The sequence below is a fragment of the Oculina patagonica genome, chromosome 12 (genome assembly GCF_052425735.1).
Source record: "Oculina patagonica isolate OP01 chromosome 12, crgOcupat, whole genome shotgun sequence".
Taxonomy (NCBI): domain Eukaryota; kingdom Metazoa; phylum Cnidaria; class Anthozoa; order Scleractinia; family Oculinidae; genus Oculina; species Oculina patagonica.
The window spans coordinates 27,708,220-27,725,090 of NC_135769.1; the positions used below are offsets into that span (position 1 = coordinate 27,708,220).

The 16,871-nt window shown below is 41.2% G+C and overlaps 2 protein-coding genes across 3 annotated transcripts; both read right to left on the reverse strand.

Moving 5' to 3' along the window:
- Window positions 1-5,271: 5,271 nt before the first annotated feature.
- On the reverse strand, window positions 5,272-7,284 carry LOC144633038 (uncharacterized). The gene is made up of 2 exons (XM_078491810.1): window positions 6,068-7,284; window positions 5,272-5,863 (listed from the first exon to the last, which is right to left on the reverse strand). Exon 1 carries the CDS (start codon window positions 7,122-7,124, stop codon window positions 6,153-6,155), a length of 972 nt encoding a protein of 323 aa, XP_078347936.1. The 5' UTR covers window positions 7,125-7,284; the 3' UTR covers window positions 5,272-5,863; window positions 6,068-6,152.
- Window positions 7,285-12,989: 5,705 nt separating this feature from the next.
- LOC144632843 (uncharacterized) lies at window positions 12,990-16,275 on the reverse strand. Of its 2 annotated transcripts, none has more exons than XM_078491588.1 (2): window positions 14,367-16,275; window positions 12,990-14,275 (listed from the first exon to the last, which is right to left on the reverse strand). In XM_078491588.1, exons 1-2 carry the CDS (start codon window positions 14,407-14,409, stop codon window positions 13,272-13,274), a joined length of 1,047 nt encoding a protein of 348 aa, XP_078347714.1. In that variant the 5' UTR covers window positions 14,410-16,275; the 3' UTR covers window positions 12,990-13,271. The 2 variants fall into 2 exon arrangements, with proteins under 2 accessions (XP_078347714.1, XP_078347713.1); XM_078491587.1 differs by having other exon boundaries at window positions 15,044-16,274.
- Window positions 16,276-16,871: the final 596 nt, after the last annotated feature.

Below are 16,871 nucleotides of genomic sequence, written 5' to 3' on the forward strand. Positions count from 1 at the left end.
AAAATCTAAACTGATTTGAAAAGATTGATTACCGCCCTGTCGAACTCCGAGTGCACTCACCTTTCATAAGCGAGCACTTTCTTAATAGAGGGGCCTATAGGGGTAAAACAGAAACTGGGGTTTTTGTAGCTTTTCGCTGGGAAAATGGGATTCGGGTTACTGGGACTGGGAATCACAAACAAATTAACAATAAAACTAGGACTGAGATTTGGAACATCAAGAAGTCGATAGGAAGGGAAATGTGGTTTTATACCCCCATTCCCCCCTTATCAGTACCCTCTCCTTAATACGCGACCACCTTATCAAAATACCCACATTTTCCCAGTCACCTCAATGTTAGAGTTTCTCCAAGCCCGTTTCCGGTAGTTAGGTCATCTGGATGAAAACGGACGAATTGCGACTTCGTCGCTCAAAATAGTGGACTTTTGTTAAGTCTACATCACTGTAGTCGGAACTTCTCGTAGTAAGCGACCACCTCTTGCCGGGCGACCGCAAACATTTTTTGGGCTGATTCGTTTTAGGTTTTACGGGAGCCAGGTAGTGAGATGCTTTACAACCCTTATGTGACGATAAAGATTGTCCCTATAGCTACATTACAAACAATACTGCACTGCTGATTATACTACGTGAAAACAGTAAATTTTGCGAGACACCACCACGAATGCAACCACGGACAGCTATTTCATCAGCGCGGTGTAACTTACCTGACTTAGGGCCTGTTTACAAGCAGGTAGGGTAACCCTAGTGCTAGGATTACCCTAGCAGGAGGGTTACCCTAGCGCTCCCACATTTCTTCTTTTTTTCATCGACGTGTTTACAAGGCAGCTAGGGTTACCCTAGCACCTAGGGTAACCCCAGCTGAGTGCTAGGGTTACCCTAGGTGCGGTTGGTATAAAACGCAGACCATGCAGACTGCAGACCGTGCAGACCGTGCAGACTGAGTAATTTTGTTTTCTTCTTTTTTTTACATTGTGTTTCACAAAACTTTTGACGAACGGTTTCCGAAGTTCGTTTGAAATTCGCGAAGTTCGCTACGAACTTTAGGGGGAATTTCATTATGTAGTTGTCAATCAAATTACGAACTTCGAAACGAAATTGTGAATTTCACGTGCAGCGAAGTTGAAAGGTTGAGGAGTTCGCAAGTTGAGTATAAGTTCGTCAAGTTTGTTTAATTTAATGAAATGAATCCGTTCACGGTACAAGGAAAGGCAATTTCAAGTCCAGGAAGGCAGGAAATCATCTAAAGTTGGCTTCAAGGTCAAGGATTATTTTATTTAGCTTCCAGCTTGTTGAGTTTTCTTCTACTGTCAGAGAGCGCGTTACACTGTAAACATTGGAACATTTTAAGTTATAGGTAAAACGAACTGGTCGGATATAGCAGTTTATTTGTTAAGTTCAGGTTTCTAGTTCAATTTTATAACGTAAACAAATGCTTCGGTTGGTAGTTATGTTTTGGGAATACAGGGTTTTCTTGAGAAATCCCCCAAAAAATTTTACACTGTCCTTAATAATAAAATATAAGTAATTCGTAAATAAATACACATTTCAATTGTTCCAAAGCAAGTGTTGTTAATTAGTAAAAAATTTTTTAACCAAAGCTTATTTTTTTGCAAATGTAAATTCTTTCAGAGGAACAGAGTTTATCACGAACAGACAGATGGCGTGACTTGCGTGTTGTGTAAACACAGAAGTATAACAACACGGAATTGAAAAGTTCTGGTTTTCCGCAGATTTTCCAAACTGATGTGTATTCAAGAAGGAAAACGTTTTTTTCTCTTTAGAAGATTTTTACGGCACACACAAACAGTATTTTTATATGTAAACCGGTTCATCTGTTGAAATTTTTTCCTTCGAAACTGCACACGGCAGAACTTGTAATCTATTTTTAGGGCCTGTTTACATGAAAGGCGGGTGCCCCGGCTAACCGAGTTACCCGGCTAACCGAGCTACCCTAGGCGAGCCAACTTTTCATACGTTTCTTAAGAAAACGCATTGAAGCCTTTACATGCTAGAAGGGTAACCCGCCTTGCCGGGGCACTCGGTCTACTTGCCCGGGGCACCCTTCTAGGCGGGATAGCTTTTTGCCATGTAAACGGTTATGCCCGAGCTATCCCGGCTTGCCGGGATAAGTTTTCACGCGTGTTTTTAAACTAAATTTGAAGTTTATGGCATAAAGTATCTAAATTCTGGACCCAAACAGTGCTATTTGATCAAAATTAGTTTTATCAGTCGGCTGGAAATATTTCTTTGAGCAACAGCTAATTAATTAGAAATTTTCGTGGGAATGATTATCCTAATTCACGACACAACAAACTTAATTTCAATTTGGCGGCCAAATACTGTTGAATTTCGATTGAATTTCGTCAAAAATGAACGCAGTAAATATCTGAGAATTGCACATCAAATTAGAATAAGTTTGAAGACGAAAAGCCTTGATTATTCAGTAAAAAGTCATATTTTTCTTCAATCATTTGGAGCTAGATTGTTTTCCCACGCCGTGACACGCTTCAATGACGCTGTCTCAACTCGGGTAGAAGGGCTGTGAATTCTGCATGTAAAGGCGGGCTATGTTTTATCCCTTCTAGCCGGGTAACTCGGTTAGCCGGGGCACCCTCCCTCCATGTAAACAGGCCCTTAGGGCCTCTTTACATGAAAGCCGAGTTGAGTTTCATCCCGGGATGAACTTCGTCCCGGGATGAAAAAAATTACATTTTACATGAGCGTGTTCATCTCGGGATGCTGGGACGTAAGTCGTCCCGCCCGAGTTGAATTCATCTCGCCCGTGCTTACATTGCTTTATATTTCATCCCGGAAAGACTGTTTACATGACGTTTCTCGTCACGTTTCATCCCGGGATGACATTTCAACTCGGTGTTTCATCCCGGGATGAAATCGTCCCGGGGTGAGTTCATCCCGGGACGAAATCATGTATCATCATGTAAACAGCAACAAGAAAATGACCAGACACCGAGATGAATTCATCCCGGGACGAAAGTCATCCCGGGACGAAAACTCTCATGTAAAGAGGCCTTTAGTCGGGTGTCGGGTGACATTGGGAAAACTCAGGGCCTCTTAACCTGCGATCAGGCGTTATTTTTCTCGCGGCGGAGGGGTCAACGGAAAAATGAACGCCTGATACAATTACTTGTCGAGTCGTCTGTAAAAAGTCCAGAATCTGGACTTTTTTCTGATTGGTCAGGAAACAAAAGGCAACATTAGAACTCTAACCTTATTGGCTAATTGAGTTCAAGTCTAATTTCCGGTCCAAAAATATCGCGCGTAGATAATTGTTATCATGGCGGGTGTTGAGCGGAATGAAGCGAGTTCTTCTAGCTTTTAGAAAATCTCTCAAGGGTTTTGTTCACAAAACATTTAAAGACGAACAAAGGGAGTGTATTCGACGAATAGTTTGTGAAAGAAAAGATGTTTTGGCGGTGCTTCCGACGGGATTCGGCAAGAACGTGATCTACCACTAATCAAAGTATTACATCACACCACCAAAGACGCCAGACGATCGTGCCAGTGACGAAAACTACGACCTTGAAATGTCTGACCTGAGCCTTACACAAAATCAGCCTTTGCAGAAAACAAATTTTAAAAACCATCCGAACAGCTCGTTCAAAAAGGGTAATTCAAACACATGTTTGTGAGAGTAAAAATATAATTTGAAGGCGCTAATCACGCCCAATATCACGCTTATCTACGGTGGCCGACAAGAACAAAACACTAACACAAAACCGAAAACACTAACACAAAACATAAAACACTAACACAAAACCTAAAACACTAACACAAAACATAAAACACTAACACAAAACCTAAAACACTAACACAAAACATAAAACACTAACACAAAACCTAAAACACTAACACAAAACATAAAACACTAACACAAAACATAAAACACTAACACAAAACCTAAAACACTAACACAAAACATAAAACACTAACACAAAACCTAAAACACTAACACAAAACATAAAACACTAACACAAAACCTAAAACACTAACACAAAACATAAAACACTAACACAAAACCTAAAACACTAACACAAGCTGGAGGCATCTGATCCACAGAGTCTTTTACCCCAGCTACTCATCTTTATTTCTGGGGCAGACAATATTCCACTGTTAGGGTTTGATGGGGCGATTGAAATCGATTTTTTCGATTACAAAACCGGGGTAAGGCGATTTCCTACTTCTTCCACTTGCGGATTGGGGATAACACTACCGAGAGGCATGCCTTCCTATGAGGAATTCGAGGACTTAATTGTCCAGGCTTTAAAAGAGGGTTCTCATGACTTTGGTAAACTGTAGCTCCTAGTTTCATATCTAAATTAGAGTATTAATAGCCTTAGTTAAATGGGAGGCTGGCCCCTGGTCAGCGGACTGCTTTCTAGCACATGCGCAGTTCACTTATCGTCAGTTTAAGGGTGGGCCGATACCAGTTTTCAAAACGATACGATATCGATACGATACTGGCCTTCTTACGATATCGTTGCCGATACTAATACTGTGACGCTAGTGTCTTAGTCTGTCTCGTGTATTCAGTGATTCGTTTGCCCAAATATAGGACCGTCTGATACTTTAAAAGTCGACCATTCTTCAATTTTTTCCGAGTTGACTTGCACCAACAACGTGTAGACAACCGGTCACAGAAACCAAGGAATTCACTTCATGGACAAAAAAAACTACTTGGGCCTTGTTCAATATCACGTGTGAAATATCGAAAGAGTATCAAAAGCGAATAATTTGTCGCGGGTATCGATACATTCCGAGATTGTCAGAATGTCGCTGAAGCGAATATTTGGTATCGGCAAGAGAAAGTAAGGGTCCCCTTATTTTCTCTTGGTATCGGGTATCAGCCTATCCTTAATTGTCACGCGAATTAGGCCCCTTTGTTTCTTCCCTTCCTTTTCTAGCTTTTTAGTAGGTAGTATCTTAACTTTTGAGAGAGTTCCCTCCAAGGCTCTTTCTTGATATTGATTGTTATATGAAACGGTGTTTTAAGTAGCGTTTTTGTCATTCTGGGCTTATAGGTATCATATCTGTTTATTTTGCTGTTTTAAAAAGAATCCAAGATATCAAGCCAAAGGGAATTGCTATCAATTAAGTGTGTACTTGTATAGAATTTGACAACTGAACTTTGTGCATATTCAATTTTTATTTCCGAACTGGAGATTACATTGCACTAAAAATTGATTCCTTAGAAAAAAGAAACTTGTCCAACAATGTTTTTTGAAACGTGCGTTGAACTTTCACTATATCGCCACAAAAGAAAAACATGTATGTTCTGCTTCTCACGTACGCTTGTCATTTTTGCTTTTCTTTTCACAATAAAGTAGCGGGCTCATCCATGATTGTTTAGCTAATATTACAACAGCTTGGGTATTTGGGCATAGATAAACATAGAACTAAAAGTTTCATGATGTATAAACAAGTTAATTGATAGTTATTATATATATATATAAGCTAATGAGTTAATTTTGTTCAATAAAACGAAGAATTCCGTGGCCATTAAGGTGATCTATGTTACACAAAAAGTTAAATATCGACACTGCTATTTTATCAGTCGAACTGTTGAAATGAGAAATAAACTCATCAAACCGTATTATCAGTTGTTTAACTTCTCTTTAACTTTTCTTCCTCTCTTTTGATGTCTACGTTGCAACCCGAGTGATATTGAAGTACAGCTCCAATGCTTCTTGCCAAGTGTTTGGATTTGAATATCCCTGGTTATTCATTACGTATGCCGCGTATGCATCAAAGTCGGCATTGCCACTCAAAGTTGCTGGTCTACTACATTGTGTTTTGGCCCACGAAATTTCCGCAGGAGATAAAACTCGTAACATGTCAGTACCACCTAGTAAACAAAATACATTTAATCAGATTGGTATACCGTTAGCAAGAACTTTCTGCCATGAGAAGAAATGTAATTGGAAACCGTAGACCCTACTATGGACATTACAAATCAGAAATAAAATGCTATTTTAGTACAAGTAGAGAATACAAATGTTTAACCCAGTGACAACAACAAATCAAACAAACAAATATAACAAGGAAGTACCTGAATTTTCTGGAAGAAAAAACAATTCATCGGGTATTCCATTAGGGCATTCAGACATGTTACTTCTTCTTATTAGATGTTCATTCTAAGAACTGGCTACAAAATTCAGCTCTTTCTGTAAGATCCCCATGAAGCAGTACCGAAGGCAATAAACATGCGCGATATTTCCGTGACAAAACGCACCAGACACAGCTAAGTCTTTGAAGAGTTCTAACCACCACTCGCTGCGTGACTTTCTAAAGTTGGACCACCAAGACTCGATTCTTTGATTACAAGTGGATGTTACGTACCTGTGACCATATGTTTGTTGGTTGTTAGCAATGTTGCCGTGAAACACATGCTGAAGTGCTGCTATAATAACATTTTCTGTGCCACAATCGGTCCAAACTGTTCTTGGACAACCACCAATCTGCTCTACACTGTTCATATAATAACCAGCAATTAAAGAAGGATCATGATTGCTGTGTGACACTTCCAAAAATATTATTCTCCGTGAGTATCCGTCAATACAACCACTTATCCCAAAGCCGAATCGAGTCAGTTTGTCGTAACCGTCAATGTGCCAAGTTGCGTTAGGACCTGGGTACCTATAAATACGTCTTTGAAGACGTCTTGCTCTTCTTTGTTCAACTCCGGCAGGATCAATTTCCCTCAGGAGCCGCATTACAGTGTCACGAGACACTCGTAAATTGTATCTGATCCGAAGACATCCTGTCATAGCGCGGTATCCCATCAAACATCCAGGGCCATTTAGTTCGTAACGAATAGCGCGCCTTACTTCATGAGCTGTAGATTGACTTCTTCTCCTTCGAAGATTGAATTTAACGTTAACAAGATATTTCAATTGTCGAAGGCTGATTTGTATTCCGTGATAAGTTGCAAGAAACATGACAATGCTCGTATACTTGTATCCGACACTCCAATAAGAGCGAATACAATCTTCGAGCGATGCAAAATTACATAAAAAGGGAGATGTAGGTAGAGCGTTCGCAGAGCAGCAGTGGTGAACGAAGTAAAAAGCTATTAAAAGTTGATATTTCACCAAAGACGTCGCCATGTTTTCGAATGTTTATCGATCATCTTCAGCTTGCACGCGATTGCCCTCTTATCTGATACAGTAACTTTATTTTGTTTCTGTTTTGTGGTTTTGTGATTGTGTTTCAAGTTTTGTGTTTGTGTTGTAGGTTTTGTTTGTGTTGTAGGTTTTGTGATTGTGTTTCAAGTTTTGTGTTTATGTTGTAGGTTTTGTGATTGTGTCTGACGTTTTGTGTTTGTGTTTTGGGTTTTGTGATTGTGTTCCAAGTTTTGTGTTTGTGTTGTAGGTTTTGTGATTGTGTTTCAAGTTTTGTGTTTGTGTTGTAGGTTTTGTAATTGTGTTTCAAGTTTTGTGTTTATGTTGTAGGTTTTGTGCTTGTGTTTCAAGTTTTGTTTTTGTGTTGTGGGAATTGTGTTTGTGTTTCTAGTTTTGTGTTTGTGTTGTGGGAATTATGTTTGTGTTTTGTTCTTATCGGCCACCGTACTTATCTGATGGCATCGCCGACATTCTCGACGACGTTGACAGATATTCTAATTAGGGGGCGGCAGACGACTTGACAAGTAATTGTATCAGGCTTTCCTTTTTTCGCCTTTCCTCCGCCGCGAAAAAAGAAAGCCTGATCGCAGGTTCAGTTGTAACATTCACAAACCATTTTCAGGGCAGCCTTGCTTTTTAGTCCGTTGATGTCCTGCCTTACTGGACTTGGGATTGCTTTTTGCTGTACCGTGAACGGATTCATTTCACCAAATTAAACAAACTGGACGAACTTCTTCTCAACTTGCGAACTCCTCAACCTTTCAACTTCGCTGCACGTGAAATTCACAATTTCGTTTCGAAGTTCGTAATTTGATTGACAACTACATAATGAAATTCCCCCTAAAGTTCGTAGCGAACTTCGCGAATTTCAAACGAACTTCAGAAACCGTTCGTCAAAAGTTTTGTGAAACACAATGTAAAAAAAGAAGAAAAAAAATTACTCAGTCTGCACGGTCTGCGTTTTATACCGACCGCCCTAGGTGCTAGGGTAACCCTAGCGCCTTGTAAACGCTCTGCTAGGGATAACTCGCCTACCCGGGACAACTTTATTTTGGCTACAAGAACCGACAAAAACAGCAAATTGTGACCAAGAAACATCGTGTTCATTCACAATTTGCACTGGAACGGAATTATTTTCGAATAAAAGCTTCTTACGACAAAGATTCTGGTAAAATGTTTGGCGCTGCATATGTGAGGTCATTCCATAACATAAGTATTTATAGTTTCTCCGTCAAACGCGTTCCAACTATAAAAAAAAAATTGTGCTTGGGACGTTGATGAGCTTGGAAATTAAAATATGATTTTACTGGGAATGACAAACTGCGTAACTAAACACAGGGCACAGAGGAGTCAAGTTTGTCCGCAGTTCAAAATCTCTACCGTGCAAAACGACCTTCAAAAGCCTTTCAAAGCGATCGTGTAAGCCGTACGTGATACAGCGCCGTCTTGCGATACTTGTTTACAGATGGTCTGGTCTGATGATATCGTATTTGTACCCTCATGTGACATCCGCAGACAGCAATGTTTGTGGGCGTTACCAGAGAGACCAGCAGTAAGAAAGAGAGCAAGGGACGAAAGCGATTTGAGGCGAAATTCCGATCCCTCGTTCCTCGCTCAAAATCAAACGAAACGATCTCATTTTTGACATGTGGTTTAAGACTAGTATTCTCTCCCCATACGCTGTAAGAAAATCTTCAAACAAGTCGTGTAAGCTGTATTTCGGGGGACGAGTTTTAGGCAGTTAAAAATTTGTTTTCGTACAATGTGGACCGGAGGATACTGGTGGCGGAAATGCGTCACGAGACATGTGATGTTGCAATACCGTAATGTGTTTCACAAGTAACTTAGCACTTTGAAGAGAAAACCTTGTTTTCCACTTTCAATTTCTTCGGATTGCGTTGTTCCTCGTCTGGTAAATTTCGCTTTCCCCGGAGAGCACTATTCATATTTTGAATCTTACCGCCGGTCGAAGGATCACTGTTGTTTTGGATTAGTAACGGTTGATTTCATCTGTCACAGCATGGATCTACACACGACTTCCGTTTCCGCCACCAGTATGCTTCGGGCGACATCGAGACGATCACGTGGTATAATGTTTCGTCCCTTGTCTTTTTTTCTTCTCGGCACTTCGTGCCTCGTCGGAAAGCTTCGCTTTCCGAAAAAAAATCGTCGCCCTTCGGGCGACGATTTTTTCGCCCCAGGCGACCGTTGTCAGAATACGATATCACCAGGCGATCTGCAAACAAGTATCGCATGACGGCGTTTGTATCACGTACGCTTTCCTGGCTTACACGATCGCTTTGAAGGTCGTTTTGCACGGTAGAGATTTTGAATTGCGGACAAACTTGACTCCTCTGTGCCCTGTGAACTAAAACGAAAATCGGTTTTGGCGCTAAGATTATTACCTGTTACATGCTATATTTACAAGGTTAACTGAAGCGTAACCGGTGTAAGTTGACCCGGGGTAGTAGGGTTACCCTACCTGCGAATTTTTGCTTGTAAACATAACCCGGGCTATCTTCTAACCCTCTTGCTAGGGTAACCCTAGCACTAGGGTTACCCTACCTGCTTGTAAACAGGCCCTTAGACTCATTCGCTCCCAGTGGAGCATAAGTCCACGGAAACCATTGCTCGCTATCATGATCTGTTTTGGGCAATCCCAAGTTCAAGCTGCCACCATGTGTAGCCTGCTTTGCTCGCCTTGTCATCTACCGTCCTCCTCCAGCAGCTGTTTCTGGGACAGCCTCGGCTCCTCTTCCCCTGTGGGTTCCATCTCAGTGCCTGCTTGGTGACATTGCAGAACACTGAACTTGCTATTAACAAGCGTCTTTGGCTGAAGATGGCTAGGATGGAAATGGATTCAGCGTGTCTTCCAAAAAAATCATTTTTGTAGCCGTGGTTTTGATTTCTCTCCGAAAAATGTATATCTTCTTTCGGATGTTCAAAGATGTTTTCACGGGTTTAGTACTTGCCTGTCACTAATTTTAGAACAGTTTCAGACCAAAAATGCACAAAATCACCGTGACGTAGTGTAACTTTTCAGTCCGGACTGAAATTCCAGCCCATGTAAACTGAAGCGGAATTTTAGGCTGAAACCTTAAAAATTTTCCATGTAACCGCCGATTTCAAGTGGATTTGTTTCGGAAGCTGGGCTGAAATCTCACACAGACTAAACGGGCTAAACAGTTCAGGCCCGGGTTGAATTGTGATTGGTCCCATTGAATCGTTACCAGATAGTATCGCACACTGTGTTAAGGTATTTGTACTTGGTAACAGTTTTAGATTATCTTTTGTAGCACAGGGGTCCCTAACAAATTGAAGTTTCGCTGAGCGGATACCTGAAAAAAAAAGTTTTCTAATTTGTCACCCACCCCCTCCGATAAATAATGAACGGTCGTAAGTTGTTTTTAGTGGCAGATCATTTGCCTGATAGCAGCCAAATATACAGGGTAATCTTTGTTTACATGTACTTGTATGATCTTCTTAAAACGAAAATTACTTTTAGTCTGACAAACTTGTAGATACGATAAATCGATCCCGGAAATTGAAAGCATCTATGCCAGTTAGTAACTGGAGCAACAAGCAGCTATTTCAAAAGAAATAGTGTTTCGTTTCCAGATTGCGGAAGGGTGAGAATATTGTAAAACTTAAGAAGAGATGGGTTTGTGGTTTACTTTAATTTGGAGAAGGTCCTAGCGTATGGTGAATTTGTCGAATTTATGCACGAGTGAAGAATGAAAAGAAGAACTTCATCTTCAGTAGTAACTTAAATTCCCATTTAACACCTACTGTCCATTTTATGTAAAGGAGACATAAACAACGTCCTGCTGCAGTTTGGCTTTCAAGAGTTCAAGTAACACGTAAATATTTCTCTTTATAGAAATAGCACGTGTCTTTCTCTCCAAATTAAGTTAAGTGAAGGGAGCTTGCCTTTATCGTTTTTACTCATCCAGTGAAAATTAAAATGATTTTTTTTATTTCTGCAGAACACTTTTTGGCTTAAAAATGGCACCTGATAGCATAACTTTGAATGTTACATGAATGGAAAAATAACTTACAGAAAATATTTAAATATATTCCTATCAATGTGGGGAAACAACAAACCACAAGAGTAAAATGCAAGATCAGAGTAATGCAATTAATTTAAATGGTTTATTTTTTGAAACAAACAATCCTAAAATAAATCAGTTCCATAAATACCCAAGTGTTTTGTGACTACTAATCTCTGATAAAATGCAAAACAACACTTTAATCGTAGATGAAATTATTACCTTTTGACAAAAAGCTTAAGGTATATACTTCTCTGAGTTGATCACGTGCTCAAATCAAATAAATGCCAAATTCAAGACAAACCAAAACCCTGGTCGACAAGAACAGAGATGAGCACACTGTTTCGAAGCCATTTCTTCAAAATCAAATGCCTGTTGTCACTTTACAAAGACACGTAAACAACCAATGCAAATTAATGTAAAAAGCTACCATACACAGATTTTTAACCGGGATTTTTAATTAAGCAAAATTCAAGTTTAAAGAAAGTTTTATGTTATATGTTATATATAGTCATACCAGGATTGTATTTTGCTCGATCCGCGCTGCACGTAGCCTCCCACGCAGTCGTTCTTAGGGGCGATCGTGTTACACTTCTCCCCATGAACGTGGGGAGGAGTGTAACGCGATCGCCCCTAAGAACGACTGCGTGGGAGGCTACGCTGCACGCTCTTCCGGCAAACCTAAAATTATCTCCACAGAATAACCAAGTTGCTTCTGTTGTCAGTGTAACAGCCTTACATTGGTAACACTGATAATAACGATTTGCATTTTTGGCGATACTGTGGAGTTTCGATCAGACCGCGATGGCTTTGAATAATCCAAATAATGTTTATATCATTAATTTAATCTCAGAAATCTGCTCCAGCAGTTGCAACGGTAGTTAATGTTGAGCGTTACATCAACTAAGGAGACGAATTTAGTTCAACACGGCAGTTGCACACCTTGCCATACGATACTGTCCATACAAAATTTAAACTTTGAACCGAACTTGACTGTCTTCTTTTTCGTTCTCAACTTTCCGTGCAGACTCGAATGTTTTTGCGACGCACGTGACACTGATCACGCAATTCCGGGTACATCCACGCGAGAACCCACGCAATTTTGCGTGTATTCGCGCTGTTTGTGAGGTCGAAGATGCCGTGAATTTTCATGTACAAATAGAATAGGGCAATCTCCCACATTTACACATTCCTCTGTTACATGAAGTGAAATTAACTTTGTAACTCACCTGCAAATATGGACTTCTCTTTGTAGCGCACTTAAGCTCTACCGTGCGAGCAAATACGAGATACGCCAAGTCATCCCGTTTTTTCGACGTTTTTGCTTGTTTACAAGCTAAAAACGTAGAATAGGGGTTATGTGGTCAAAATTTGGAACCACATATTTGTAAACTCTCAAGGGACTTTTTTAATTTCTCAAGGGACTGTTTTAATTTCTCAAGGGATTACTTTCCGCTGTGGGTGATCACTTGCCATCTCGTGGAAAAAACGTGACTTGTCACATTTACAAACGTTATATAACAATTTTAAAAGTGACATGTCAGCTTTCTTATCTCAACGCACGTGTGTCTGAAAGGCAATCTATAAAAAGCGTCGCACAAACAATGGATTGCGTAACTAAAACACAAATAAATAATCACTAGCACTTACATCGTTTAAAAATTACAAACGTCAAAAATAAACCATACCAAAAAACTCGCTCTTTTCAAAGATATTATTGAAGTTAAAACAAATGCAAGAGATGGGGGCCTCTCCTCTAAATCTCAGTTTGACCAAACACAAACACACACAACCCTTGGGTGTGGCTCGCTTCAAGCCAAGCGTTCGGTTTATTTCTAAAGAGTACAGAATAACGTAAACGTAAACTACAAAATAAACCAAGTTATAGGCAGTACAAAACACTCAAACGCGATATAACTGAAATGGGGTTGTGGAACAACAGCTGGGTGAAAAACCTCCCCGTACGTCCACTTGCTCCTAGGAGGAAAACCCCAGGCCAGCTGTACCCCATATTCAACGGTCCCCCGGGCAAGACCAACTAACGAGATAGAATAATACATGATACAACGAAATAGAAAAAAAACTAAAGACCTAAGGCCTTAGAAACTGCCAAGCGAGAAGACAAAGAGTCTTTTACATAACCATCTTTAGCCGAATCACTAGACCAGCGGCCATGACGCTTAAAGAGACGATCTGGAATACCAGCATTAGCGGCAGCAGTAGCCCCGCCACTCCTGAGGCTATGCGTACCAATGGCGAAAATGTCCGGCACAATGTCTTTAAAAGCTTCTAACACTAATTCCCTTAATCTAGTATAACTTAAACCTTTCGACCTAGGTTTATAACCAAACTTGGTTTTTGATAACTGACAAAAAAGAGGGCTGTCATCAGAAAGCTTCGCCCTGTCTAAATAACGTCTCATCAAAGCTACAGGACAAGTTACTTTACCAGATGAAGCTACAACAACCCAAGCTCCATCCCTGAACTGATCCGTCTTACTAGATTCAATAAATAATTGTAACATGTCACTCTTGATCTCAACATCAGAACGAACTAACTTAGCAAGCTCATCAAAACGAAGAAATGCAGCAAAGGCTAGCAAACAAATTACAACAGAACGAATGTTATACAAAGAGGCCATCGCATCGGCCTTGCAGCTAACTAATTGTTCCAACTGAGAGACAGTGATTGGCTCCTTCTTGCTTGTGTGGTGGGCCAACAAACGCTGCGCACCAGCAAGAATACTCTTTACCAACGGATGCTCCGTAGGAGAGGGCTCGCCACCCAACTGATGAATCCAAACAATGCTATGAACCGCTGACTCCACGGGGGACGCTGTCTTCGCCTCAGTCATCAAATGACGCAAATAAAGAGCAAAGTGAAAAGGAGATGCAGGAAAAGCACACAAGCCATGCTCTCGCGCCCAAGACTTCCATCTTAAATAGGTGGATGAATACTTAGACGAGGTACTAGGAGCTCTACCAGCCAAAGCCACGTCAGGAAGAGAATTCGCAAGAGAAGATAAAACATCATCATCCTGGGGAGCAGCTGCCTGAAGGTCCGTCCACATAGAAGAGTTGAAAACATCTGTAAAATAAGATAAGAAAAAGAAAATACACACAAGAGAATGACCAAACTAAACCAAAAACAAAACAAACAAACGACAAAAAAAAAATACCCGAACGCTGAGAAAGCGAGACCGAGATGAAAGACCTATTCATCACACCCGAATATAAATACTCCGGCTAATTAACCACATACCAGCGCACATGCCTAACCAAACATAAGATACCGACGAGAGCATATTTTCCTGCTAATTCCACAGTCAAACGCAGGAAAATACTACTCTCCTCTAAATCTCAGTTTGACCAAACACAAAACACACACAACCCTTGGGTGTGGCTCGCTTCAAGCCAAGCGCTGTCCAATCCGAGAGAACGAGAACGGGGAAACAATAGGCAAAACAAAAGCACCCACTAACTAAAAGTAAACGAAGCCACCCACTGGCGGAATAGATAAAAGTTATCATGTTAATGAAAACGCAAAAGCCACCCACTGGCTACGCACAAGCCACCCACTGGCATAGATAAATCAAATAAAATCAGCGAAAGCCACCCACTGGCTACGCACAAGCCACCCACTGGCTATAAAAGATGCAACAAAATAAGTTGCGTAAGCCACCCACTGGCTACTGAGAGGCCACCCACTGGCATCAGACATCCGACAGCCATACACTGACTGAAGCAAGAAATGCTAACAAATGTAAGCCACCCACTGGCATTAAACATCAACTAAAAGACAACAGAGAAACCACCACCCAACCCCCGAAAAATCAAAAAATAAAGAACAACTTACTAAACCGATGCAGACGAACATCGAGAACACCAACCTTGATCGCTAGTGCAAAACCCAGCATTAAAAAATCGCGCAGATCTGAAATTAATACGAATAGCCAAAACCCTAAAGTTAAGATCCTCTCTGCCAAAAACACCAGAGCTGTGGCGACCAATGCAGAAAGTAGACTTCAAAGGGGGAAGGTCCACCCAATCCTCGACAAAATGCGCCAGATGAAGGCCGTCCGAAGTGAGGAGAGGCCAAAACGGAGCAGAACGCCATAGCGGGACGACCAAAGAACCTCGTGCGCAGCAAGACCTCATGTGTTTCAGGGCCCTCGGCACAAGGTGAGGTGGCGGACAAAGCCAGTTGTTATCGAAGCTCCACGACCTGGTAAAAGTGTCCATAGCTTCGCAGAGAGGGTTCCAAAACCTAGAATCAAATCTAGGCAACAAATGGTTATGCTCATCAGCAAAACGATCAATAGAATGAGGTCCCCATTTCAAGTCTAAAAGGCGAAAAATGCGAGGACTAACAAACCAATCATCAATGTCAACTATACGACTTAAATAATCCGCCTGTTCATTACTGGATCTAGGCACCCATTCAGGTTCGATAGAGATCCCATTAAGAACGCAAATCTCAAAAATGCGCTTAGCTTCCACTTGCAAACTAGACTTCCTGCTACCGACGTCAATAATACGCGCAACATTCTGGTTGTCCGTGTGCCACTTCACACATAACCCCGCAAGCTTAGGCGCAAAAGAATGCAAAACTTTCCTAACGGCTACAATCTCGCGCATAGTAGAACTTTCCTTTGCTAAATCGGCCGACCAAACACCTTGAGCGGCCACCTGGGGCCCAAGCTCAACAATATAACCACCATACCCGGTGTCACTCGCATCCGAATATGCGACTCTGACTGCACTGGATTTAAACCAGATACGACGGCCATTGAGATGATCCAAATTGGACTGCCAAAAAACTAGTTCCTCCACGACCGAGTGCTCCAGAGAAAAAGTTGAAAACCAGGAACTCTGAACTGAAATCTGAGCGTACATTGAGCGGGACATTAAACGCACAATGTTCCCAATGGCCAAAAACATAGAATTCAGCTGACCGGCAATGCTAGCTAGATCCTTAGCGTTGACAAGACGTTGCGCGAGAATATGTGAAATGCTTTCCTTAAGTTTCGTTATCTTTGGAAGAGGAACGGAGATGATATTAAGACTGAAATCTAGATGGAATCCAAGCCAGGCACCGACCTGCGAGGGCTCCCAAACGGATTTTTGAAGATTCACAAAAAACCGGCGGAGACCAAATCAGAGTGGCATAAAGGACTAAGCTCCTGGCAACCAGCGAACTCGGGGCTCCTGCCAATACCGTCATCCAGGAAAGTTACAACGCGACGCCCAAGTCCGCGCCAAAAATTAACGAGCGAACGCACTAACTTAGTGAAAATGTACGGAGCCGAAGACAAGCCAAAAGGCAAAACATTGAAAAACACCAAGAAAAACCTAGATACTGGCGATGATCAGGAAAAATTTCGACGTGATGATAACCAGATTTCAGATCAAAGGTAAAGAAAAAATAACCAGACTGGAACAAATCAAACACAGTGCGAATATCTTCGTACCGAACGGACTGCTTCCAAACAAATTTGTTTAAATACGAAAGATCCAAAATAAGCCTGCATTTCCCACTGGACTGCTGAACCACGTGCAACGGGTTGATAAAAGTGGGCGGATAATCAACTTCAGAAACACAACCACGCTCGATTAACTCTGAAATGGCTTCATCAACAAAATCTCTAAACTTGAAAGCCGAAGATCTATTAGGAATAACAAAA